The 27259-nt window shown below is 44.7% G+C and overlaps 1 protein-coding gene across 1 annotated transcript in view; it reads right to left on the bottom strand.

Moving 5' to 3' along the window:
* Positions 1-784: 784 nt before the first annotated feature.
* The window catches only part of AGT (angiotensinogen), a 97612-nt gene continuing 71137 nt past the window's right edge, over positions 785-27259 (bottom strand). Inside the window, exons 3-5 of the mRNA XM_085611475.1 lie at positions 12656-12923; positions 11178-11322; positions 785-1368 (exon numbers count right to left, since the gene is read on the bottom strand). Coding sequence (XP_085467601.1) covers positions 1183-1368; positions 11178-11322; positions 12656-12923 — 599 coding nt within the window. The 3' untranslated portion in view covers positions 785-1182. The remainder of the gene's footprint in view (positions 1369-11177; positions 11323-12655; positions 12924-27259) is intronic.

Raw genomic sequence — 27259 nt, 5'->3', positions numbered from 1 at the left:
CTATATGTGCTGCACAAAGTAGCACACATAGTAGTTACAAATCTCCATTTAACATTGTTTATGTGCAGGAAGGGACACCTTCCTGCACATTAACAATCATTCCCAAAATGCAGGCACCCTTGCACTATGGTGCAAGGGTGCCTGCGTTGGCGCTAGGCAGCTGTAATGAGTGCCAGCGCAGAGGGAAATGCAGGGGCTGCACCGTATTTTTGTAAATACGGTGCAGCCCTGCGTTTCAAAAGTGGCGGAGATCTACATTAAGCCAAAAAGGCTAACGCCGCGCTTCACCACTTCCCTTGTACATATACCCCTATGTTCTACCAACCTATGAAACAACAAGTGTACAAAGACCGACCTCAATAATGGAACTCATTGTTGCTCTACTGACCAGACAGCAAGTCGAATGTTTATGGTGAAGTTTAACGCTAAAACTTACAATGTATGTTACACAGTTAAAAATAAAGATTTTCTTTTTTTTTAATCGAACCTAGAGGCAGGAATCAAATAAAAAGTAATTTTTTTTAAAAGTGGTAACAAAACATGTAGAACGTATGCGGATACGTTTGTATACGTTTCGCCCTTCTAATATTCATGTGTATAGTTGGGTGGTTTTGTACATCGCTTAGAGTATATCTTATAGTATATCTCCCCTCGTCTCAAGTTCACGGCATTAATTATGATGCTTTTTTACTTTAGATCAATGCCTGTAAGGATGTAGAAGTGTCTCCATAATGATACAACATACGATTTATATACGTTATATTGTCACACAACTGAGTCAGTATTCACAAATTGGTGGGATGGAGCGTTGCCTCGACCACACTTTTATTGTTTTTTAAACAATATACCATAATAAAACAGCAGTTCTTATACACCAAAGTTACAAGACAGTTAACTATAAAAGAGTTTCTACTTTTGCCAACATTTCAGCATTAGAAGGAATTCGTTTTTCACGTGACATGATCAGTAATATACAAACAGGGAAAGTGATTTAGTCATTAATGCTTCTGTTTTGACCTTTAGCTTGAAAAGTGCCGTACTTAGCTGCTCCCTTTCTCAGCTATGTCAGTGTGGTGTTAACACTGCGGTAACATACTACAAGGATTGAAAAAAGGCCATGTAGAGGAAATGATTACATATTTATTTCTGTTTTTTTCCTCTCGGTTTTGCAGAATGAAGAGCTTAGACTTCGCCCAGTGGGTTTCTGACACTGGCTAGGAAGAGCAGCGCCTTGGAGCTCCCCTCGTAGACTGCCAGGAGGAAAGGCTTCTGAAGTGATATTGTCAGAATCATCCGCCCATCTTCTCGTGGGGGGTTCTTTGGCTCCACACCGCTGTCTTCCAGCTCAAAGTAAACCTTGTTCAAAATCTGGAAGAAGTGCAAGACATTCTTTAACATACAAGTGTTACCATTGGATAGGAGCACGCTAAACGTTTCAGCATACGTGTCTGCTGCAGGTAAATGATATTCAGAAGTTGGCATGGTCATTAAAATGTCTCCTATTCTTTCTTGGACAAGAAAGCTTCTCTTGCTGCATTTCCCTGTCAACAGCTTGGAAGCAGTAGATACCGGTCTGTCCTCACAAAGGTGACACTCCGGCATCAAATATAAAATAGCTCGCGGTCGCCAACTTACAATTCGCGAGTGCGAGCAGGGAAAAAACTCCACTGCACTACGCGAAGTGGAGTTTTCTGCACTCCGCAAGCTCCACAGAGCGCGGAGTGCAGAAAACTCGGTGAACAGAGCAAAGTTCAATGCCTAGGCCTCAAAACAGCACATGCGCATGACCGGCTGTCATAAAAAATGCCACCCCACCCACAAAAAAAGCTTGAACACTGCCACAGAGAACAAACTGCTGCATTTCAAAAAGTCAAACACAAGAATTGATGTGCTGAAACCCTTATTAGGCAAATTTAATAAAAGCAGACCCAAGCACTTTTGCCTGCCAACTTTTGTTGACATATTTTGAAAGTATTCCAGGAAGATGTTAAAGGCTTATGAAATGCACTTATAAACCAAATGTTATGTTGCTTAATGGGAATCATTAGTTTCATGCATTAGTAAAGGGCTCTAAATTTTACACAGTTGTAAATCAATGGTAAATCACCACACTTTTTGAGAAATTAAAAATAATATGTGCAATCAATAAAATAGGACATATCATCAAAAAGAAGCCGTTATCTGCTTCACTGCACAAGCCAGTGAAACATCGCGCAGAGGAGGCCAGGTATTGCGGTGACAGCAGTTCTCCGTGAGTCGCTCTTCAGTACTGAAGTCCTTGTCAGGTTTCGTGTGTGATTGACCAGGTAGATGGAGGTTGACGCCACCACCCTCATTCTCCTGCATTGCTCAGATCTTTGGAGACCCAAGAGAGGTGGGAAAAACTGAGTGATGGAGCAGACAGTCATTTACTGTTCCCCAATTCAACTGGGCCCGGAAAGTGAGCGGTTCCCTGCAACCTCAGAACAGTGGGAAACACATTTTGTCCTTCATTGTTGTTATATCAGAACAATGAATAACTGGATTTTGAATCTGGAATTCATGTTACTGGTTTCCTACAAAAGCCATATGTTACATTGTTTCACACAGCCGTGGTCCGTGCAGGTAACAGCGGTGGGGCCGGGTTAGGGGAGATTTTGAGGCGCGATGCAGAGGGAAAATTAATTATTTAATTTTCTCTCTGCATCATCCCTCGAAATCCCCCCTTACCCGACCCCACCGCTGTTAACTGTACAGACCGCGGCTGGTTTCACAGGGTATATAAAACAGGTAATATTGGGGCATATCAGCAAGGTCCGGCGATAATTTTATCGCACTATCAGCATGGACACGCTAACGCGTGTTTCCATGCCTCAACGCCCTTTCCCTTAACGCCCAGCTTTGCATCTCTAATGAGATGCAAAGTGGGCGTTCCTCCCCAAAATAACTGGGGAAATGTTGCTAACCGACATTTCTCCAATTATCAAGGTGCACGCTAACATGCAGAGCGATAAGAAAAGTAGCGCTTACCGCGGTTATCGCTACTTTCCTTACGCCTACTCTCAGTCTGACTTACCCTTGATATCCAATGGAAGGTGGATATCATGGCTGAGTCTGCCCTGCCCTATCAGCAAGCTATTGCCAAACGTTGTGCGATTATCGCTGGATTTCCAGCGATAATCACACATTTGGCAGCTTGCGCCTGGAATTTTATCGCTGTTGAGAGAAGTGTTGTTGATAGCACGCTATCTCAGCGATAAAATTCAGCGTTAGCCGGCGATAATTATCCTCGCGCTAAGCGCGCTGAGCGATAATTATCGCCGGCCCTTGCTGATATGCCCCATTGATGTTAAAATGATACACCATCATCATTGCAAACAGACAGAATATTTGCAGCCTCACAAGCCTAAAATGATCATATCTTAGTGATTCAGAAAAATCTTTGTCTTAATATTTGAAAATGTTGAGTGGGCGCTTGCCTGTTGGAGCAGGGGAGGGTGTTCCATAGTTTGATGTTGCTCTGGGAAAGGTCAGTTTCAATGTTCGTGTTTTAGAGTTTTAAGGACTTCCAGATATAAACCTCTTTTGCTTCTAGGGATTTTTTGCTCCCACAGATTCCCTTAGTTTTTGCCAACGGTTTTTTGTCGTGTGTAGATGGGCTGGTAGATGGACAGGTGATGCAAGCGAGTTTGTAGGAGCATGATATTTTGAGCAGGAGCTGAAGATCATTCAGTTCTGGTGTGATCTGGTCTTTATTGCTGGTACTGGTTATAAGGCATGCAGCTGCATGGAGTGATACTTTTTCAGGTGTAAGCCTGGCTTTGGGAAGGCCAATCTAGAGGGATTTGCCCTAGTCAGTTCTGTTAAGAGGCAGACGTTAAACTACATATTTACAAGTCAGGACTGGGAATAAAGGGGTTATCATTTCCTTGAAATGCTCAATTGGGGTGCTGCACCTTTGAGAAAAATGTTCATGTGCTTCTAAAAGTCTAGCCATATTGAGGTTAAGTCCAATAAATTTGGCAATTTTTCACCAGCGACAGTGTGATACCTATAGGAGAAATGATGGTAAGCAAGATTTGTGTTGTGGTATCGTAATTCAGGGGCTAAATTAGTATGAACTCTGTTTAGATGGCTTTAGGCTGAGTTTACATCCAGATATTTAGCATGAAGTGAGACAGCCAGGACAAATTCTACCCTAATGCAAAGCTCAGACTCCTCAGCAAAGTTTAATCAGGAGGGGGATGAGGATGGAGGCTTGCAGCACTCTGTGTGGCACCAGTGTTTGTGAACACCAGTGGTGGCCCATATGGATTTCCATTTTTCTGTCATAGAGAAAAGCTGAGAACCATTTAGCACACAGTCTTCAATGCCAAGCTTTTTACTATCAGTGCACAGGACTAACTTACTGTCTGGTGCTGACCACTGTTTAGAGGATAAGAAGTACCTGGAGAAACATTCACCTTTGCTAAAACATTTGGGCCATCATTCATCAACAACATGTATAGTTGCAGTTCCGTGCTCTGCCCTTACCTGAAACCAGATTGGTGATCTGAAATACAGTTCTTCAGTTCAACAGCTACACAGTTTTCCAGAAGCTTAGCCAAGAATGGCAGGCATGCGACCGGTCTATAGTTAATTTGATGTATGGAGTCACTGCCGAGTTTCTTGAGTAGATGCTTGACAAGGCCTGTTTTTAGGGTGTCAGGGCTTAGCCCCTGTTTAGAGTGCCCTTAATAATGCTGAGCCAGGATTATTCGAGTTGAGCGCTATATTATGGCTAATAAATCAAGTATAAGGTCCTCTACACAAGGTGAGGGTTTTGTGTTCACATTTAGAGCCTGTTAATAGATAAGAAAGACAAGCATTTACACTTTGCTATTCATTCGATCCTAGATGCCTATGATACAGTTTTCAATTTCTGCACATCAATATATTTCTCCTTCCTGTTATGAGCTTAGGAGCCCAATTATGTACTTGTTGGAGTCTCATCAACCTTTTAGCAGGAAGTCCCAGGTATTGTACATTACAGTATTCAAGACTTGATAGGATCAATACCTGAACTACTGACTGGCGGGTCTACTTAGGTTTTAATGGAATTGCTTTCCACAATAATTTTAAATGTAGAAAACAAGATGCTGATACCAGCGATACCCGTTTGTTCATGCTCAATTCAGAGTGTATTGTCACTCTCAAATTTTTAGCTCTGGGAACAAGGACAGGCGTGTCACCCGTATCTTCAGCTAAGTCAACAAAGGAGAGAAGGGGGACCAGGAGCCTGTTACGGTCCAGTGTCCGTGCTCCACAAATTAACGTTAAATCATAGGGGACACTGTTCCGAGATCAGGGTGCAGAGTGTCACCCACTCAACAAAACGAAAGATTGAGAGTAGAGTAGATGGTAAGAGAAAGAGGAAAGAGAGAGAGGCAGAGGTACATCCCCAGTATCAAGGATCCAATCTCGAAGGGGAGGGCCGAGTCTTGCCTCTTAATTGCCCTCACACACCCGAAGGATATCATGCTTCATCATTGGGCCTTTGCTCCTCGTCGGGACGGCGCTGCAATGCCTGACGGGTCCCCCGAAGGGTCACTTTCACAGAGATCTTTTAAGAGAAAAGCCGTCAGGTGAGTGCGGGTGTGTGGAGTGGATCCAGGAGTAGAAATGGTGACGTGCGTGCAGTGAAAGATGTTCAAAAATAAAACTGCCTAGGAGTGTCCACAGGAAGAAGCTTTAATCGTGTGGTACCCCGGTAGATTAAAAATCCCGAAGTTGGTGAGTTACTATGAGGCTTAATGTGCCCGTGTAACTATTACAAGGTCGACATGTTTCACGCCTGGTTTGTCTAAATGATCAGTGGCGTTTCTTCAGGACCTAACTGATGTGATGGTAGTGCACGTAAAAAAAGGGTTCCGAAGTGAGGACGGTAACCCGCATAGGTGAGAGGTGGCTTGGGGGTAACCACAGCGCTAAGTTCCCTACTGAGTTGTTCAAATCTCGACTTGTAGATATGCCCAAGACAAAGAGGTACCAAGAGGGGATGACAGATAAACAAAGAAAGACTAAGTTTTTTTGGATCAGACGTGCCAAGGAAAAAGTGCTTGGTAAACTTTTGCACGTTATGCGGAGTGGCGTCTGAAAAGACACAAGTACACCAATATACATTGAACATGATGGTACAGACTCATAGTGACTGCGTCATATCTTGTAACAGTCATCAGCCATCTCCCCGTAGAAACGAGCGGAGAACCTTCAGACGCGTCATGACAGCAAGAATGGCCACAAAGCATGGCTACTTCGCTTGAGGCCCCCCACTCGTCCCCTGAGGATGATCCATATGTTGCAAATCTGCTTCCCAACATAAGCGAGATGTTATGTTCTCTTAAAGGGGCGAAGCACTTCTCATCCTTGGATTTAACTTTGGCCTACCATCAGATTAAGTTACATACCCTTGTCACAGGATCTCAAGGCCTTCGTCACACCGTTTGACACCTTCAAGTTCCTAAGAATGTCCTTTGGTCTCATCTCAGTAGGCTCGGTGTTCCAGAGGGCGATGGAACGCATTCTGTGGTGAGTTGGAGGTGTCAAGGTGTACCTGGATGATGTGCTAATCTTTGTTGTTGATCTTGAGGAACATGATGCTAGGCTGAGGAAAGTCTTGGGAAAATTATGTGAAGCAGGACTCACACACAGGGCAGATAAATGCAAGTTTGATGTTCAAGAGATTGAATACTTGGGACATTTTGTCTCTGCATCTGGAATTAAACCCAAAGCTTCCTTGGTCTATACCATTTGGAATCTTCATGCCCCTCAAAACGAGGAAGAACTGGTGAAAGTTATGGGGATGACGGAGTTCTACAATAAATTTGTCCCAAATTTTGCTCAAATAAGAGATCTACTCAAAGCAGGAAGAGTATTTGTGTGGTTTCAGGATTGTGACAAGGAGGTGTGTTAAGAGGTATCTAAGTGAATTTAGGAAGTTTTGATCCAACAAAGAAGTCCTACATAATGAAGGACACCAGCTCAAAAGGTTTAGGGGCTGTGTTAACCCAGAATGTCGCTGGGAAGAAGGCAATTTTATTTACTTCCAGGTCCTTGAGAGGTGTGAAGTTTAACTATTTGGTTGTGGAAAAGGAAGCCCTGTGCATTTCCTGGGTGGTGCGCAGACAGAAGGTTTTTTGGGGTAAAAGGTTTGAGGTTCATAAACCTTCATAAACCTTTGAAGAAAGTGTTCACCAAGGAGGGTATAGTCTTTGTTTCAAACAGGATACGGAAATGGGTGGTTGCATTGCAGGAATTTGATTTCATAGTGTCCTATTTGCCTGGGGACAGTAACATTTTGGCCGACGATCTATCGAGATTAGGCAATGTTGAAAGTGATATGTCAGAGGAAGGAGAGTGGTTTGGTGGTGATGAATTTGACGAAGAGATCAGTGTGTGTTTAATTACCGAAGGGTTGATTTCTGAGGGAGACTGGAAAGAAAGTTTGGTGAATGATGAAGTGTTACAAAAGGTTGTGGCATTGATTTCAGTTAGGTGGTGTGAGAAGAAAGAATGTGAGGATGAACTGAAAGGGTATTGGCAGGTTAGAGAAGACCAGGCTGTTGTGGATGGTTTTCTGATGAGGGGCAGCAAATTGGTTCACCCATATAAACTAAGAGACAGGTTATTGAATAATGCTCATGACAGTCATACGGGTATTGCCAAGACAAAAGAGAGAATAAGAGAAGCTTATTGGCGGCCTGCCATGGATATGCGTATAGAAAGAGAAGTTCGCAATTGTGCAGAAAGCTCATGCAGCGACAGCATTTTAAAGTGTAGGACACAGCCAATGGTAGTGAAGGAACAAGTAAGTGGTTGGACATTGCTGTTGACATTTTAGGCCCAGTGAGATTGAAGTCTCAGAACCATTATGTTTTGCTTTGTCTTGATATGTTTTTAGGGTGGCCGGAAATCAAGGTTGTAAATTCTGTTGAATCAGGTGTAATCATTGATTTCTTGGAAGAACTCTTTGAGAGAGAGGGTTTCCCATTGTCTCTAAGCTCAGAGTTGTCGAGGAGTTTCTGAGAATTAGAGTAATTAAACATAAAAAAAGCAGCATTATATCATCCAGAGAGCAATGAAGTAGTTGAGAGATTTGTAAAAGTACTTAAAAAACTTTACAACAGACTGTTGTGTCTGGTATGAACTGGGAATTGGCTATGAGGGAGAAGGTAAATGATATACAGAAGGTGGCATGGTCATTAAAATGTCTCCTATTCTTTCTTGGACAAGAAAGCTTCTCTTGCTGCATTTCCCTGTCAACAGCTTGGAAGCAGTAGATACCGGTCTGTCCTCACAAAGGTGACACTCCGGCATCAAATATAAAATAGCTCGCGGTCGCCAACTTACCATTCGCGAGTGCGAGCAGGGAAAAAACTCCACTGCACTACGCGAAGTGGAGTTTTCTGCACTCCGCAAGCTCCACAGAGCGCGGAGTGCAGAAAACTCGGTGAACAGAGCAAAGTTCAATGCCTAGGCCTCAAAACAGCACATGTGCATGACCGGCTGTCATAAAAAATGCCACCCCACCCACAAAAAAAGCTTGAACACTGCCACAGAGAACAAACTGCTGCATTTCAAAAAGTCAAACACAAGAATTGATGTGCTGAAACCCTTATTAGGCAAATTTAATAAAAGCAGACCCAGAACAGATTTGCACCACATTCCTCTACGGGTGTGGCTCCTTTTCGATTATATAAAGGCAGAGTTTCAAATACTAAGGGAACACCCTCTTGGGTCGCAATTAAAAGGTCTGTGATGGATGACAGTGTTATAGGCACGTAGGGATTTGAGAAAAAGAAAGCGAGAGAATGTAGAAAAGGAAAAGGTGGGCTGATGAGAGAAAAGCTGTGAAAAGTACTGTTGTGAATATAGGAGATTAGGTAAAATTCACGTCACCCAGGAAAGATGGAAAAACTCAAAGTTCAGTCAACTGTTCAGGGTCTTCAAGGTTTATACAAACACAGTAAAGATCAATGACCACAGAGTTTGTAATTTGAGTAGTGTTGCCAAATGTCAGCCCAATGGAGCGGATGTGACTAGAACAGGTCTTGTACAAGAGAGTGGTGCTAGACCACAACGTTCAACAAAAATCCTAATCCTACTCCGATTACAGGATTGTATTTGTTGAGGGCTGTGATTTTGTTCATTTTCGGTATTCTATTTTGTTAAGTTATATTTATTCTTTCTTAGTTTAAGTTTCTTTCATTATTTGTGAAATATTGGGAGGGAGGTGATGTGGTGTTTGTTCTGTATCTAACCTGTGATGCAGTGTGTTGGTATCCAGGTAATGATGAAAGGAACTTGGAATGTGGGTGGTTGCCAAGTGGGAATGGATTCTTTGATATAGATGGCAGTTGGATTTGACATTGGATGTGGATGGGATCTCTGCTGTTAAACAACCTAATAAACCTACATCTTAACAGATCGGGAGCCTTTGCCATTGAAATAAACCTAATTGGTTCTTTACCATTAGGTATCTCACCTTGTTGTGATAATATTAGAAAGAACCAGATAGACTTTTGGGCGAGCATTATCATAAACAGGAGAGTTTCTGCCTTGTGAACTGTGGTAAATCTGTTTAACTGGCACAGTTCTCCATGTTTTACCTCTAAGCCAATGTCTGTTATTATATCTTTCCTAATTATATGGTATCCAGCCGGGATAGCATTAAATAATCCTAGGCCTGATGCATCAGTTAGCCATGTTTCTGTTAAACATAGTGGGTCAGATTTCTCACACGTTTACGCAATGCAGTAAGACACCTGCTGCGCTGCACTGCATGAAAGGGAATACACAAGAATGTGCCATATTTAAGATCATATGGTGCATTCGTGTCCTCTCCTTGCACTGGAACACAATGTACTGCCATGCGCCAATGCAGGCACCCTTGCATTGTAGGCAGGATTGTTTTGGTGCAGGAAGGGACGCCTTCTGGCACGAAAATATTTCTCCGAGGCATTTTCCTCTTTCTATGCAGCACACGTAGCAAGAGAAAGCAACGAGGAGAAATACAGATAGTTCCCCTTGTTGCACCTCCCCTGAGAAGGCATAGCATTTTGACACATTCCCAGGTTTACCAGTGTTGGTAAATCTGAGAATGCGCCAAAATCCATGGGTGGATGCATGGGAACGCCCACGGTCCATTCATAGAACGCCTTCCCAGGGCAGAATAACGCAAGGAGCAACTTGCACTGCCTTGCATTACTCCAGATTTCGCAAGCTGCTCAGGGCTGCGCAAGGTGGCCTTAAATTGCTTGGTAACTCTGACTTAGGGATTGCATTGCCCTTGCAACACCATGTGTGAAGCAAGGGCAACACAATCCCTTATTAAAGAGAGATAAAGAGAGAGAGAGAGAGAGACAGAGACAGAGACAGAGACTGACTCTGAGACTGTCTACGTCTGTCTGTGTGTCTCTACGTCTCTACCCTTGAACGTATTTTTAGGTATAGTTTTCTCCCTCGAAAAGTGGTGCAAACTTTGTTTACCCAAGTTATTCAGAAAGACCTTTGTTTTCCCCTCACCACTGCATTCTTTAATTTTGACAATTCATCGCCGGAGTATCCATCTCTGATAACCCCTGCAGCTGTATCTTTGTGTCACAATTATAAATGCAAAGGCCATCTGAACAGTTCTAAAATACTATATTAGAAACTAGAATAGTACTTGTAAGAAGTCATCTTCAATCAATGTCTAATGAGGGTGTGTCCAATATACTCAGTGCAAATACCAAATTCAAACAATAAAATGAGGCCAGTGGGACTACTCCCAGCCAATTAGGCCACAAAGTGTAGAAAAATCTATGGTTCAGTTGTTTTTACTGAACAAAAGTAAGTACTGTGTATTGAAATAAGGTTGCTGGTTCTCTTGGTCATTAGCAGCTGTTAGACCATAGCAACCTATGCTGCTTACCTGCACCACAACCAGTACTTAATTGTTGCTGATGAACATCACTGGTGCTTCCCATTGGGAACTGGGACTCTTGCCAGTTGTTACTGCGGGCAGCCTCAAATTGTGTTTCCTCCAAGGTGCATGCCCGACCATCCTCCTCGATGCCGCACTCATTTGCATGAAGTTTGCACTTGCTACCACAGAATCAAGTATACTATAACACACAGCAATGCACTTGTTTGTATGAAATACACATTAGTGCACTAACCTTTCCAACTCTGATATCCGCTTTACTCATTCTACTCAAGTCCGCTTTCTTCCCAATCAAGGTGGGTAGCCTCATGTTGGCAAGTATCTCCTGGAGATCATATGTGTTCTCGATGGCAAGCTTTGGCAGTGTTAGATGAACAAATCTGTGGAAAAGAACGAAAAAGGTAGTGTGCACATTTTTTTATGAGGTCACTCAATAAAAATTGGACCTGCCCTCCTATTGTGTTGGTCATGAAAGCAATACATGAGTGTTCCCCATAAAATAACAAAGTACAATGTGCCTCTATTCCACTTGGAATGTGTCAGAGTATCAATCAATAAACTCTTTATTCGGTTCAGATCTTTGAGCCATAAAAGTACAGAATAAAATCATGACAAAAATAGATTAAAGACAGCACAGTGCATATCAGAGCAGATTTTAAAGTGCAAATGCAAACTCTTGAGCAGACTAAATTTCCAATGCAGACATTGATTTTCGTGCCCGCATTGCAACTTTCAAAAACAGCTTAATACAGTTAATAATATCCTCGTCTTCTAATTGGAGAAATGCCTCATTAGATTCTCTGCAATTGCTAAAATGACGGATCTCAATCAAAGGAAGAAGAAAACACTTAGTGTATGTGTCAGGGTAAAGCATTGAGGGCAAACTATGGAGACTGCCAAATGTTAACTTTCAACTGTTTAAGTTGGCCAGATGTTACACAGGGAAATAAATAACATGACTGGATGATTCTGGGATCTGGTACTTTGAATCATAAAACGCCCAAAAATGTCTTGGGAAGCGTATCCCCCTTAAAAGCCATGATTCCACGCTGCGTGGTGCTGTAGTGCTGAAATGACCATGTTCATAATCTCGATTCGGGTTCTTCATTGCACCTCTTCTACATGCAATTACAAATAATTGTCTCTTGATTGGGGAATAACCGTTCAGATCTGGAATTACTGAGTTTAAATCTGTATGCTTACCTCCGATTCCCAGGATAATTCCAGTACCATGTCCCACCTCCTGCAAGCATATGGAAAATGGAAGCTTGGCATCTGGGCGGGTTAGTCAGTGGGGAAGGTTAGGCTGTCGGGCAGTTGTGGCTAGCATTATACCCTCTCCCAGACCCCCTGTCCAGTAGGTTCGTGCCAGGCTGCGTTTGTGCATTCAGACTCCCACACCTGTAACCAGCCGTTAATATCGAGCCGGGTGTTTCAGCCTCTAGTAATCTTGGGATATCTCTCCAAGACTCCAGACTAGCTGTTATCCGCCACTAAGTGCTGAACTAACTTGATATAGATAGAAAACTAATTAAGAAAAATGAAGGGAGAAGAATGACCCAGTCATTAACAACAGAACGAGAGAGAACACTTGTGCGACACTCATTTCTACCTTCTCTATTGGTGGCCAGTGTTCTTGGAAAATTTAGACTACGAAGGAGCACCATAGGAGAGAGTGGGACAGACAGGGAGTGGACATGCTCTTCAGTTTACCTGCTTCCAGTGTTTTCAAAAAACGAGGCGTAGTAGTCAGGGGCCAGTTCTGACTCGATCCGTTCCAAGGTCTTTCCATGCGTGGGTTGAACCAACAGAAGGAAGTCGTTCTCGCTGAGGGGAACTCTGATCACAAACAAGTTCTTCCGGTCATCGTGCTTGAACTGGAACATGCCGGTGACGGACATCATGGGAACTGAGATCTTCCTGTTGCCATCAATCCAAAAGTCCTGAGGTTCTGCCAGAGGATAAGCGTCCATCACTTTACCTAAAAGCACACAGCGGAACACATTGGAAGACCCAATGATTACCCATATCTGAGGGCACAGAATGTCACATGATTTTACTGTTAGTCTCTTTGGTTCTTTTTAATCAGCAAGTATCTATTACTCTTTTAATATTTCATAAGTCTGTAAATGATGCCATGCTTTTGTTTTTCCATGTAAGATTGTACTGTATTGTATCTTTTATGATCATTGAATGATCGAATAAAGAATGACTTGACTTAACAATGTAAGGCAACGTGGTTAAGATGGGAGCAATACTTACCTTCGGTGACCTCCAGAGGCAATACCATCTGGCACGAGGAGAAACGTACAGGTATTTACAGATTAGACATGCGATTCAGGCGGCGTTCCCATCTCTCAGATATACCAGAATCGTCACCTCTGGAAGACCGTTTGCTAGACGGGCCCCTCAGTTCGAAGGCAATATCTCTAACCTATAAGAAATTGAGTAATAACCTGCCAGACACCTTTCCGAAGCTCAGGGAGTGGTGGCAAGGCGACATAGGTCCTACAGATGACGAGGACTGGCAAACGGCGCTTATGTCCCCTCGAGAAGCGGCCATCACACAGAGATTCAGGCTGATTCAGCTTAGGATACTCCACCGATCATACATCACAGGGAAAGTTTTGGCGAGAATAGGAGCTAGACCTGACAACCTTTGTATGAAGGGGTGTGGTCAGCAGGCCACATTTTACCATATCCTGTGGAATTGCCCAAAGATACGAGCCCTTTGGGAGGGAGCCTCAGACCACATGCAAACAGCTTTGGGAAAGGACATAGTATTAACACCACAACTGGGACTGTTGAACATATGGGAGGCGACTGATCTCACGGAAGTTGAACAGCAATTTACAACACTGGGATACACGCTGGTGAAGCGAGAGCTGGCTAGAGGATGGGGAGGAGCGAGCCCACCACTTGTCACCCTGTGGGCCAAAGAAATGGATAGATGCATGTTGGCAGAGACCGAGGTTTTTAAGGCTCGGGGGTGTCCCAAGAAATGGGATAGGTAGTGGTCACATTGGAATAAATATTGAGGGGATCCCTGTGTGTCACCTACTGTTGAAATGGAGATGCATAGACAAGCGGGTCATGGGGGAATGTTTAATATGCAATAAGAATTAATGTCTGCTCGATTATCATGCTGACAACCTTGAACATGTCGTCCAAGCATGTATGTATGGCTGTGATTGAAACCAATAAACAAAGTTTAAAAAAAAAAAAAACAATGTAAGGCAAATAGTGTTTTCGTATTCGTGCAGATAGTAAGTTCTTAATATTACTACAGAGTGTTCTTGCCCAAAACTAGGAACTGTGGGGCAGATTTACAAGAAAGTGACTCAGTGCATTCCGCAAGCCATTTGGCTGCGCCACACTGAGTCACTTTCAACGCTAAGAGATGCGACATATTTACAACAATATGCTGCATTCCTGTGCTCTCCCCTGCGCTAGCACACAAACTGCTGCCATGCTCCGGCGCAGGCACCCTTGCACCATGGTGCAAGGATGCCTGCGTCGTGGGGAGATTGTTTTTGTTCAGAAAGGGTTCCCCTCCTGCACAAAAACGATCTGAAAAATGCAGTTTTTCAACTTCTGTGTGTGCTGCATTTGCACACATAGAAGTTGAACAAAGTCATTGTTTCAATGATTGTTTATGTGCAGGAAGGGAAGCCTTCCTGCACATAACCAATTATTAGAGGTGATTTCCTCTTTCTATGTGTGCTGCAGAATGCAGCACGCATAGAAAGGGGAAAAGAAAACAAGGAGAAATTAATACATTTCTCCTCGTTGCGCCTTTCACACGCATTTCCAGATTTACGATTCCTCATAAATCAGGAAATGTGTCTTGTGTTCCATGGGTGTTGCATGAGAACACCCATAGCAACACCCATGGAACGCCCCTTTCATGCAAAGTGCTGCATGTAAAGGGGCCGTATTTACAAGGACAGGAAAAGCCAAGCAGGGTGGCTTTTCCTGTCCTTGTAAATATGGAGCGTTAACATGCGCCACCGGTACAACACAAAAAGTGACGTACTGGTAGCGCAGGGTGCTTGTAAATCTGCCCCTGAGTTTTTCCACACTGAAGAGCCTACAAAAAAATAATCAGCCCCTATGATATCAAGTATCGTATCAGAACAAATTATTTCCAAACTTAATCCTAGAATAGTAATGATCAATTTCCTTAAAGCAAGTTTAAACTTTAGCCCTGGTTACCAGATATTCGCTACTGAGCCGTCAGGAGCAACTTCCCCTGCCAATACAGTGTAGCTCTTTTACATCCCAGAACTTGGATCTTAGGGAACCAAATATGTCTGAAATATGCAAAGTATCAAGCAACCGAAAAGATATTAAATACATTGAGATTTTATGATAATTTGAGATGAAAATGTAGGCACAGCGCACCTGTTAACTAAGGCCTCAATCACGCGTGCCATTGGACATTTCGGCACCCATGGGTGTCGCGACAGCCAGTGGGTGGGAGTTTTCCGTCCGCTCAGAGTTTTCTCTCAGTAAAACTCAGCAGATCAAACCTGCTGATATTTCTCGGATGAACCAGGGCATGCACATTTTTGGTGCTGAAAGTGTAGTGGGCAAAAGTCATAATGTATGCATTTTATTGCACCTGTTAAATTCCGAACACATGGGTATCAGTATTTAAGAGGTGTGATAAACAGTACCTGTTAGTCCGAGGCACTCGTAATTGAGGCCTAAGTGATCTGCATGTCAACTAGCAAAAACAAATCCAAGGCTTGGGTTACTAAATATTGCCACAAGCAGCACGATGTCAACACATTACCACACTATATGTGTATGTGACGTCTATGGAGCGAAAATAGATAAAAAACAAAGTAGTTTAGTGTGCCCGGCATCTTTAATATTTGTTAAACACAAAGTGCCCGATTCACAAAGAGCTTTGTACTTGTGGTGGAGGCCCCGCAGCCGTAGCAGGGGGCCCGCACTCATAGTGGGACCTGCACACTGCAGTTTCTCATTGAGGAGGTCCCACCACAAGTGTGTGCCACCCGCCATGACTGCGGCCCATAGCTGTAGCAGGGGGCCCGCACTCATAGTGGGACCTGCACACTGCAGTTTCTCATCGAGGAGGTCCCACCACAAGTGTGTGCCCCCTGCCATGACTGCGGCCCGTAGCCGCAGCAGCGGGCACGCACTCGTAATGGGACCTGCACACTTCAGTTTCTCATTGCGGAGGTCCCACCACAAATGTGTGCCCCCCGCCATGACTGCGGCCGTAGCCATAGCAGGGGGCCCGCCCTTGTAGTGGGACCTGCGCACTTCAGTTTCTCATTGCAGAGGTCCCTCCACAAGTGTGTGCCCCCACTATGGCTGCGGCCCCGTAGCCGTAGCAGCGGGCACGCACTCGTAGTGGGACCTGCACACTGCAGTTTCTCATTGCGGAGGTCCCACCACAAGTGTGTGCCCCCCCGCCATGACTGCGGCCCGTAGCTGCAGCAGCGGGCACGCACTTGTAGTGGGACTTGCACACTTCAGTTTCTCATTGAGGAGGTCCCATCACAGGTGTGTGCCCCCCCCAGGACTGCGGACCATAGCCGTAGCAGCAGGCACACACTCGTAGCGGGACCTGCGCACTGCAGTTTCTCATTGCGGAGGCACCACTACAAATGTGTGCCCCCCGCTATGACTGCGCGGCCTCCACCACGAGTGCAGCGGCCATTTGTGAATAGGGCTGGCATGTGTTTTTTTAGAAATGGCACACGCATTCAGTTGTGGATATCATTACTCATGCTGGGACATATTGTTTGTTGTCCAGGCTTGTCGTCTAATCAAGTGCACGCTTTCGACATCTCATATTCCCTCAGTACCCTCCCAAAATGAAATCCACTCTTTTGTTCAAGCAGACAATTCATCCCCGTCTAATTATACCACCAAATATTTAATGGCTTGAAAGAACCTTCAAATTCATAACTGCCTCTATTAAGGGCTACTAAAGTGAGAGATACCATTTATACAGCACCTCTACAAAAATGTGCTGCCATTTTCAAAGAGCGGGTTCTAGGCTCTCCTCCGTACAGTCCATTACGATAATCTAGTCAAGAGTTGAACATGGAGCCAACTTGTCAAGTTTGAGAATGAGTGGGTGAACTATCAGAGTCTATGCATAACATGACAAGACTTAACATACAAACATGTGCCAATCATAAGGTTTCCATGGAAAACAAGAGCAAAACTGAATTTAATACATCTAGTCAGTTAAATATAATTTCAAATTTGATCTATCAAATTTGGAAAGATCCTGCTTCATTCCTAAAATATCAAATACGATAGTCCATTCAAAATGTTCCTGTCCGCTATAATGCCCTGCTTAAATTTATAATTGTCTAAAAGTTTTAAAGTCCTCATCAAAGGCATCTTTAATCTTACAGCCCATGATGCTGAGCCAGAAAATAAAAATAAGATGAAGAATGCAGTTATAGTTAATTGTTTTATTTATTATGAAATAATCGTGATAAGAAAAGATGAAATTCATTTGCATTAGACCAATAATTGTGAAATAGGTTACCCTTTCTTCTAACCTGGATGTGCCACCTAGCGAATGTCTAGAGCCTTCCGGCGTCTATCCCTCCTGCTAGCAACACACCCACACTTGCGTCTACATGCTCATGGAAGGTCCACATCGTGGACTCGCCAGCAAGTCCCAGTCCCAACAGCCTACTTTTCTCCACCAAAGTATGTCTGCTCGGGTGCCCTTCCTACCCCGCTTGACATCGGACGCAGCAGGCACCAGGATGTTGGTCAGTGGTGGCTGCCTCGGAACAGGGGTTGGTAGGGCAGGGAATGGAATACAAAAACAATTATAATTAAAAATTTAACTTACATTTTCCTTCGCCGCACAGCCGCCACATGTCCCTCCTCCGTCCTCTTCCTCGCGATTCTGTTTTGACTCTCAGGCAGTGCCTGGGGAGGCTGGGCATGCTCTCCACAGGGCTGTGCAACACAGCCCAATGGAGAACACGCCAAATGGGCCAGCCAAACCGTCATGCTCACTTACTTAGAGGAGTGCAAACCACTCCTCACTCTGTTTGGCGTCATGGAGCCCAGCCTTCCCCCACCTGGCTCCGAGCTCCACATAGAAAAATAAAATGATAATTATCTTATGTTATTATCATTTTCTTTTGTGCACTGCTGAATTAGAAGTGGGTGCAATGCTCCTCCGCCTTAGCAGAGGAGCCGCCACTGTTACTGGTCCGACATTCATACCCCTTGATTGTTCTGGTTGGGGGTGTTCATATTCCACAGCGCCCATGCGCATAGACCCTACAAGGCATGACGGAATTCATCACCTAGCATATTTGCCCCGATTATTAATTAACCTGCTAGCGCATTGGTGCCTCCCGGCACACATGCACCCAGAGACTTCAAGGCCTTTATTAACTGCCAGTGCCTGGAGCCGTCTCATGAGCCTGGGACCTGATATTGATTGACTGCAAGCAGGTTACCCTCGCTCTCTGCTGACTCTTGTCCCACATTTGTGCATTCTTTATAGCTGTGCCTTGATTTACACACCCTCGCCAGAACTGGGACTGCGACCCTCTCTGCAGCCAATTTATGATTGAGCTTGTTCAGCGATTTACGCCTGGTCAGTTTTTCTTCCACACTTGAATCTATTCTTCAATCGGGGGGCGTGCAGCGCAGGCACAATAATGGTTTCTTTTTATTGTTCTAGATCTTGACCCCTGTAGTGAGCTCTTCCACTCCCACCTTCCTAAAGGGGAGCCCATACTCCAGCTCCTTCTGAGGGCTGGGATTTTCCCCTCCAAAACACCAGTACCATGGTGGACGTGAGCCGCCGACTGTGACCCTGGCCTTTAGATGAATAAACTTTGTCTGAATCCTCCCATGCAAGTGCCCTTCTAGCCCAATCCTTCTATTAAGGGCCGTATAATTGACTACACTGGCTAATGCCACCCTTTCTCCTTCTTGTTTTCTCTAATCCTGTAGGTACCCTCGAATCCTTCCAGGTACTTCTTATTAGTCCTTCATTTACATTATGTACATGCTTCATTCAGGACTCTTGTTTTTGCATCTTCTGTCTTTTGTCACCCATTAGGCAGTTATCTTCCTATGTTGTGTTCTTTATGTCCTGATGATGACCTCCAGTCATGAAGGTCGAAATTCCATCGACTTATACACACTAAATTTGGACTGTAAGCTATGTAATGATTTAATAAAATTTCTTTATTAACCTATTAGTTCATGCATAGCTTTGTCTTCGAATTCTGGTCCAATATGATGTATTATTTATTTCTGCTTCACTTGCATGGCTTAACCCCTAAGCTGCTAGGCCTTTTTCCACCCTGTGCTAAGCCTTTTTTTGGCTATTTGGCATAGTTCACGCTTAGGCCCCTGTAACTTTTTGACCACATAAGGTATCCACCCCAAATTTGCGTCCTTTTCTTCCAACATAATGGGGATTCGAATGGTACCCAGGGTTTGTGGATTCCCCTGGAGGGGACCCCGAAATTAGCCAAAATACAGCTAAAGTTTGTTTTTTGGGGGGAAAAATTGGAAAAAAATGGCTGCAAATGAAAGCATCTGTTTTTTCCCCTGCAAATGGTATCAACAAAGGGTTTGTGGGGCTGAAATCATCATTTTCCCAGCTTTTAGGAACTGACAGACTTTTGTCAGAAAACAACATTTTTTACACAGTTTTGGCATTTTACTGGGATATAGCCTATTTTTGCTATTTTTTGTGCTTTCAACCTTCTTCCAGTTAATGGTAGAAATGGGTATAAAAGCAATAATTTATCCTGGAAAGCTATACATTTTAGAAAAGTAGACAAACGTCTGAATTCAGCAAGGGGTCATTTGTATAGATACTTCAAGGTTTCTTTATAGAAACTAACAGTTGAATATAGGAAAAAGTGAAAATTAGTTGAAAAAAACAGCCATTTGTGCCAACGTTTTTACCTGCAACTTCTTCTAATTGTGACTGTTTGAAAGCAATATACCGTTACATCCGCTGGATCTTTCTGGTTGTGGGGATATATAGGACTTGTAGGTTCACCAAGAACCCAATGAACCCAGAGCCAATAACTGAGCAGCGTCTTGCAATGGTTTTTTATTATGTACCAGGTATATAGCAATTAATTTGGGAAAATATATCATGGAAAAATCGGTATGAAAGACACCTATGTATTTCTGAAATTGTAACAAAATATAGAGTTTAGAAACAGTAGATATTTGCACATTTCCGAAATTGTGAGCACCCATACTAGCATGAGAATTATACGTAATTTTTCAAAAATTTTTATACATTGTCTTTCATTTGGAAGGCAGAAATGCATCGAAAGTCAATAGGTAATAACAGTTGCTCCACAATTCTGTGTTACCCAAAGTTTCTGGATAAAAAAGGTACCTCACTTGTGTGGGTAGGCCTAGTGCCCGCGACAGGAACCGGCTCAAAACGCAACGTGGACACACTTTATTTTTACAGTGAAAACTGACCCTTTTTTTGCAAAGTGCCTAGCTGTAGATTTTGAACCCTAGCTCTGCCGGCACCTAGGAAAACCTAGCAAACCTATACATTTTTGAAAGCTAGACACACAGGGGTTTCCAGGATGGAGTGACTTAACTGGCTCTCACCAGGTTCTATTACCCAGAATCCCTTGCAAACCTAAAAAAATGTTTAAAAATCCCACATTTTCCTCACATTTCTGTGATGGAAAGTTCTGGAATCTGCGTGGATCCACAAAATTCCACCCACCCCGCATTCCCAAAAGTCTTCCAAGAAAAATGGTACCTCACTTGTGTGGGTAGGCCTAGTGCTCACGACAGGAAATGGCCCAAAACGCCACGTAGACACACCACATTTTCACAGTGAAAACTGACCCTAGCCTAGCTGTAGATTTTGAACCCTAACTCTGCCAGCACCTAGGAAACCTAGCAAACTAATACATTTTTTAAAACTAGACACCCAAGGGAATCCAGGATGGGGTTCTGTTGCCCAGAATCCCTTGCAAACTTCTAAATTTGTCCAAAAACACATTTTCCTCACATTTCTGTGGTGGAAAGTTCTGGAATCTGTGTGGATCCATAAAATTCCACCCACCCCATATTCCCCAAAGTCTTCTAGAAAAATGGTACCTCACTTGTGTGAGTGGGTCAAGTACCCGAGACAGGCAAGGGCCCAAAACCTATTGAGGCGACATCAAAATTACCTATCACAGAACAACCTGGTTTTGCAAAGGGGGTCCCATGAGTTTTTGGCGGCCATCTGTGGAAACCTACCAAACCCACACATTTCTGAAAACTAGACACCCGGGGAAGTTCAGCAAGGTATGGCTTGCGTGGGTCCCCCAACATTTTCCAACCCAGAATCCCCTGTAAACCTCCGCTTTAGCTGAAAAAATCACGTTTTCCTCAAATTTCTGTGTGGTAAAGTTCTAGAATCTGCGTGGATCCACAACTTTCCTACCACCCAGCGTTTCCCCAGGTCTCCTGATAAAAATGGTACCTCACTCGCGTAGGTAGGTCAAGTACCCGAGACCGGCAAGGGCCCAAAACCTATTAAGGCGACATCAAAATTACCCATCACAGAACAACCTGGTTTTGCAAAGGGGGTCCCATGAGTTTTTGGCCCCGAACTCGGCGGCCATCTGTGGAAACCTACCAAACCCACACATTTCTGAAAACTAGACACCCGGGGAAGTTCAGCAAGGTATGGCTTGCGTGGATCCCCCAACATTTTCCTACCCAGAATCCCCTGTAAACCTCCGCTTTAGCTGAAAAAATCACGTTTTCCTCAAATTTCTGTGTGGGAAAGTTCTAGAATCTGCGTGGATCCACAACTTTCCTACCACCCAGCGTTTCCCCAGGTCTCCTGATAAAAATGGTACCTTACTCGCGTAGGTAGGTCAAGTACCCGCAACAGGCAAGGGCCCAAAACCTATTGAGGCGACATCAAAATTGCCTATCACAAGACAACCTGGTTTTGCAAAGGGGGTCCCATGAGCTTTTGGCCCCGAGCTCGGCGGCCATCTAGGGAAACCTACCAAACCCACACATTTCTGAAAACTAGACACCCTGGGGAGTCCAGCAAGGTATGGCTTGTGTGGGTACCCCAACATTTTCCTACCCAGAATCCCCTGCAAACCTCAAATTTTGTTGAAAAAATCTATTTATGTGTGGGAAAGTTGTAGGATCACTGGGCTGACACAAATTTGCTACCACCCAGCGTTCCCCGAGGTCTCCCGATAAAAATGGTACATCACTTGTGTGGGTAGGCATAGAGGCTGCAACAGGAAATGGCCCAAATCGTACTGTGGAGACTTCAAAATTACCTATAACAATACTACCTAGTTTTGAGGGGGGCACCTGGGGTTTTGGCCCCGGGCTCTCCGCCATCTAGGGAAGCCTACCAAACCCACACATTTATGAAAATTAGACACCCTGGGGAGTCCAATGAGGTATGGCTTGAATGGATCCCCCAACATTTCCCTACTCAGGATCCCCTGCAAACCTCAAATTTAGCTGAAAAAAAAACACATTTTCCACTTATCTTTGTGTGGAATTACCATGGCGGCACAAATGTCCTACCCCACAGCGTTCTCCCTAGTGTACTGAGTAAAATGATACCTCACTTGTGTGGGTGTCCAATACAGAATTGGCTAAAAACGTATTTTTTAAAAAATGTAGCGCTTAGAATTCTCTGTGCTATACCCTTATTCCCTATGTTTTGGGCTCTTGCCCCACCCACACAAGTGAGGTACCATTTTTCTCGGAAGACTTTGGGAAATGCGGGGTGGGTGTAATATTGTGGATCCACACAGATTCCAGAACTTTCCACCACAGAAATATGAGGAAAATTTGTTTTTTTGACAAATTTTGAGGTTTGCAAGGGATTCTGGGTAACAGAGCCTGGTGAGAGACAGACAAGTCACCCCATCCTGGATTCCCCTAGGTGTCTAGTTTTAAAAAATATATTGGTTTGCTAGGTTTCACTAGTTGCCGGCAGAGCTAGGGTTCAAAATCTACATCTAGGCAATTTACAAAAAAAGGGTCCGTTTTCACTGTGAAAATGTGGTTTGTCCACGTTGCGTTTTGGGCCGTTTCCTGTCGCGGGCACTAGGCCTACCCACACAAGTAAGCTACCATTTTTCTCGGAAGACTTTGGGGAATGCGGGTTGGGTGGAATTTTGTGGATCCACGCAGCTCTCCCTCGGGGAGCAGAAAGACTGTGGCATTTTTGGGGGGAAGTGTGGGCATTGCCAATCTGGGCTGACCTCAACCCTGAATAAAAAATAAAAAAATCCTGAGGCCTAGTGGGCTTTCTGCCCCCCCCCCCCCAGAGGGCAGATAAGGGGCTACTGCCCCAATATGCCTCCGGGGAGGGCAGAGAGACTGTGGTAATTGTTTTTGGGGTGGGGGCATTATCATGCCCATTCTGGGCAGCCCCCACCCCTACATTATTAAAAAAAACAATCCCTGGTGCCCAGTGGGCTTTCTGCCCCCCCGGGGGCAGATCAGAGGCTATTGCCCCCATCTGCTCCTGGGGGCAGCAGAAATACTTGCATTCTTTTGGGGGGAGTGGGAGCATTGGCCTGACCACCTTGGGAAGCCCCCACCCCTATATCAATAAAAAAAAACAAAATCCCTGGTTTCTAGTGGGCTTTCTGTCCCCCTGGGGGGCAGATTGTGGGCTACTGCCCCCATCTGCCCCCTGGGGTGGCAGAACGACTGACATTTCTGTGTGGGGGGGGGGGGTAAGGGCATTGCCATGCCCTTTTTGGGCAGCCCCACCCCAACATCAATAAAAAAGAAATCCCTGGTTTCTAGTGGGGATTCTGCCCCCCCCCGGGGGCAGATTGGGGGCTACAGCCCCCATCTGACCCCGGGGGTAGCAGAAAGACACACATTTCTCTGGGGGGGCATTGCCATGCCCTTTTTGGCTAGCCCCCACCCCAACGTCAATAAAAAAAGAATCCCTGGTTTCTAGTGTGCTTTCTGCCCCCCCCGGGGGGGCAAAAAGACTGTTGTGTCCAAACAAATATGGGAGGAGCAAAGGCCCTTGCCCAAGGGTCCGCTCCCCCCTCCCTGATGCTAGTGGGTGGATCCCTGCTTGGGGATCGCCCTCCTGGGGTAATCCCAAGCAGGGATCCACAAGGGAATGGTACCATTGGAAAGGGGAAAGTCTCCCTTTTCCAATGATACCTCTCCCAAGTGTTTCGGTGCTCGGGGGCTGAGATAGCCCCACGAGCACTGAAACACTAAAACTGAAACTAAGTTTCAGTTTCGGTTTCGTTTTCAATCTAATGACTACAGCGCCCCATGCGCGCGATCGTCATTGGATTGAAAACCTGGAAAGGGCCTCTGGAGGTTGGAGAAGCTCTACCCCACCTCCCGAGGCCCCCCCAAAAAATGGAAATCCCCCTGCTGTTTGCAGCAGAGGGATTTCGTGCCCCTGTCCTCATGACAGAATGGTTCCGTCATGAGCACAGGAGCACTGGTGCTCATGACGGAACCATTCCGTCATGAGAACCGAAGGGTTAATATGTTTTCATGAGCACAAAGTGTTCACTTCTTCACTTAGCACACAACTTAAATAGCATGGTTGATTCTGCATCTCTGATTTCTGAAATTCAATTTGCATTACTTTGCTGACAATATAATTTGCATATAACTGTGTTCTTGGGACTATTTGGCATTATTTAATGTTTGCAGTATAATTAAGTTATTCTTTATACTATATCCCCTCATTGATTCCCTTTGAGACAGTGTTGCATGTTACTAAAATTACCCAGGTCTCGACTGGGACTAATGGTGTCTCTTCTGGTTATTAATAAGTGTTCTAACCCTATACACAGTTATGTTAAATTGGATACACCCAATTGGCAAGTACTGACTGACTTAAAAGTCTCTAGTCTATGGTACCTCAGGTACCAAGAGCATGTAAGGCAGAGTGTTCACCCAGGGCTGCAGCACTGTTTGTGCCACCCTCCATGTGACAGAGGCAAAATGGAACCCAGCCTGCTACTGCAGACTGACAGGGCAGTGTGTGACACTGCTAATTTAACTTTGGCGTTGCACCTAATGGCAAGGCCACTACTTCCCTTAAGTAATATATGTAGTTCTCCACTATGGAAGGCCTATAGAGTCCTATAGCACGTAGCTGTAAGACTAAGTAAGACATAGGATTTTCTATATGTCTTAGCAGCAACACTTTTAAAATGTAGTTTTGCTGGGGAAAGGTTAGGAGCCCCGTTGGCTAACACAGGGTGACAGGCTGGCACCCCAGCCTGGCTTTCTTCTGAATGGGACCACGTAACAAAGTCAAGTAAGGTATCAAATTAGTTGTGACATAAATCCAACCTGATTCCCTGGCCAGATTTAAAGTCACTATTAAAGTTAAACAACTGTTAGAAAGTTGCCACTCTGCACTCAAGCTAGTCCAGTGGCCTCACAAGGCACTGACCCAGACGGATTTTTGACCACCTGGGGAGACGTGTGAATGACTCCCAGGCCTGGGAACAAAGGCAGTTGCCGGAGAGAGAGGTGTCACCTACTCCCCCAGGATCGCCACTCAGGGTGTTAGCCCAGAAGGCAGGCTTCAAAGGTGAAGCCGCCTTTGAAGGGCAGCTTTTGACAACATCCCTGAGTAAGATGCATTTTGTTCCCGCAGACAATCAGTAGACAGAGCCAAGGAAGGGACACCTGTGTCAAAACTGGTTTTCCCATGGGCAAGTAGACCACGAGTAGCCACACCTCTGGGGTGTGCTACCCTGCTTCTGGCGACCAAGGAAGGGTTGTGCCATCTTGAAGGGGCAAGTATTGGGCACTCTGGGATAGCCAGATGCCACACATCACAGGAACTTTGTCACTAAGGAGGAGGGGACCCAGTAGCCTATTAGCTAGTAACTGTGTTGTTCCATAGGTGCACTTTCCTGGGATAAATGGGGCACACCTGGCACTCTTCATGCTGGAGGAGAGGATTGAAGAAGGACTGCCCTGCTGCTTTTTACCTCCTTAAAGAGAGGCTGCACAGTTGTGAAGACTGCACCTGCTGCACTTTTGGGCTAGCGAGATTGAGATTGTGCCTAGGGCTCCTGAAATGGGAAATAGTCGATTTCACACCTTTACCAACAACGGTGACTCCTAGGATCAGTGTGCTGATCTTAAAAGAGCTGGAAGAGACCAAACAGACAAGTTGGTAGCCACCGCAGACATTTTGCCTCTACCAGTCGCCCGGCACCACAAAGAGGTAGCCCGAAATAGCCAAAACGTGCCCCCGAGACTGCCAGAATTCGGATTCATCACACTCAAGAGATGACAGCCCCCACCAAAGAGTCTGCATCCAACCGCGGTGCTGCGAGACCATTAGTGCAGGATCGGCTGCCCGACTACTGCAACTTAGAGGACTTCGAGGGACCCCGATCTCTGTGGCCAAAGTCGCCCACGACACCTGTGGACCAAGGAACCACCACCAAGACACCCCCGTCAACTGCGCCACAACCAAATAATCCTTTTGAGCAGCTTTTCCTCTATCTGTCAGCATCAGGACCACTCTATTGACTTCTATGACAGTCGGGCTGTAGAGTTTGAAACCTGTTCTTAAAACAATCTGGTGGCCAGGTAACTACCCAAAGCATCCATACTGGCCTCCTGGACCTCGTCCCTGTCGGATTTGGTCGCCCAACTCTGGCAGGAGTACTAACACTAACTTTTTCAAACTTTTGAAAAGTTAACAAACTTTTTGTTGATCAATGCTTGTTTGCAGTTGCATTTAAAAGTGATAAAAGCTCATACAATCTATATCTCCGAAACCCTCCAGTGAATTTTAATCATCACGGTCTCTAAAAATTCATGAAAAAATACCCTCTATCCTTAAAAATTGGTGTTATGCCTTTTTATCGGGGTGTAATTTTCTTATTGCATTGTTTGGTGCTGTTAGATGCTTCACACTAAGTTCCTTTGCCAAGCCATACTGCTCGCAGCCACAGATAACCAGGGTTGAGCTAAGGTTGAGTAAACGATACTGACTGGACCTAGGACAGTATCTATGAGTGTACTCCACGATAAGGCCCCACAGCCATATCATATAGTACACTCAGATCCTCACACTAAAGAACACCCCCGTTTCCCTTTTTTTATTGTGGACCTTAGGTATGGTTAAAAACTCATTACTAAAGACTGTATTAAGGGAGATTACTACCCCTGCACCTTATCTCTTTGTCAACATGTTTCAGCCCTTTCTAATGGCCTCTAAAGGTCCTGAGCTTTCATCAGGACTGAACTCTCAATGCCCTATATGTGTTATTAGATATTACCACTATCAGGGTT

This window comes from Triturus cristatus, chromosome 6, assembly GCF_964204655.1.
Source record: "Triturus cristatus chromosome 6, aTriCri1.1, whole genome shotgun sequence".
In the NCBI taxonomy this organism is placed as follows: domain Eukaryota; kingdom Metazoa; phylum Chordata; class Amphibia; order Caudata; family Salamandridae; genus Triturus; species Triturus cristatus.
Note: the sequence above shows the minus strand (reverse complement) of the source record. Positions and strands in the feature narration are given on the sequence as shown.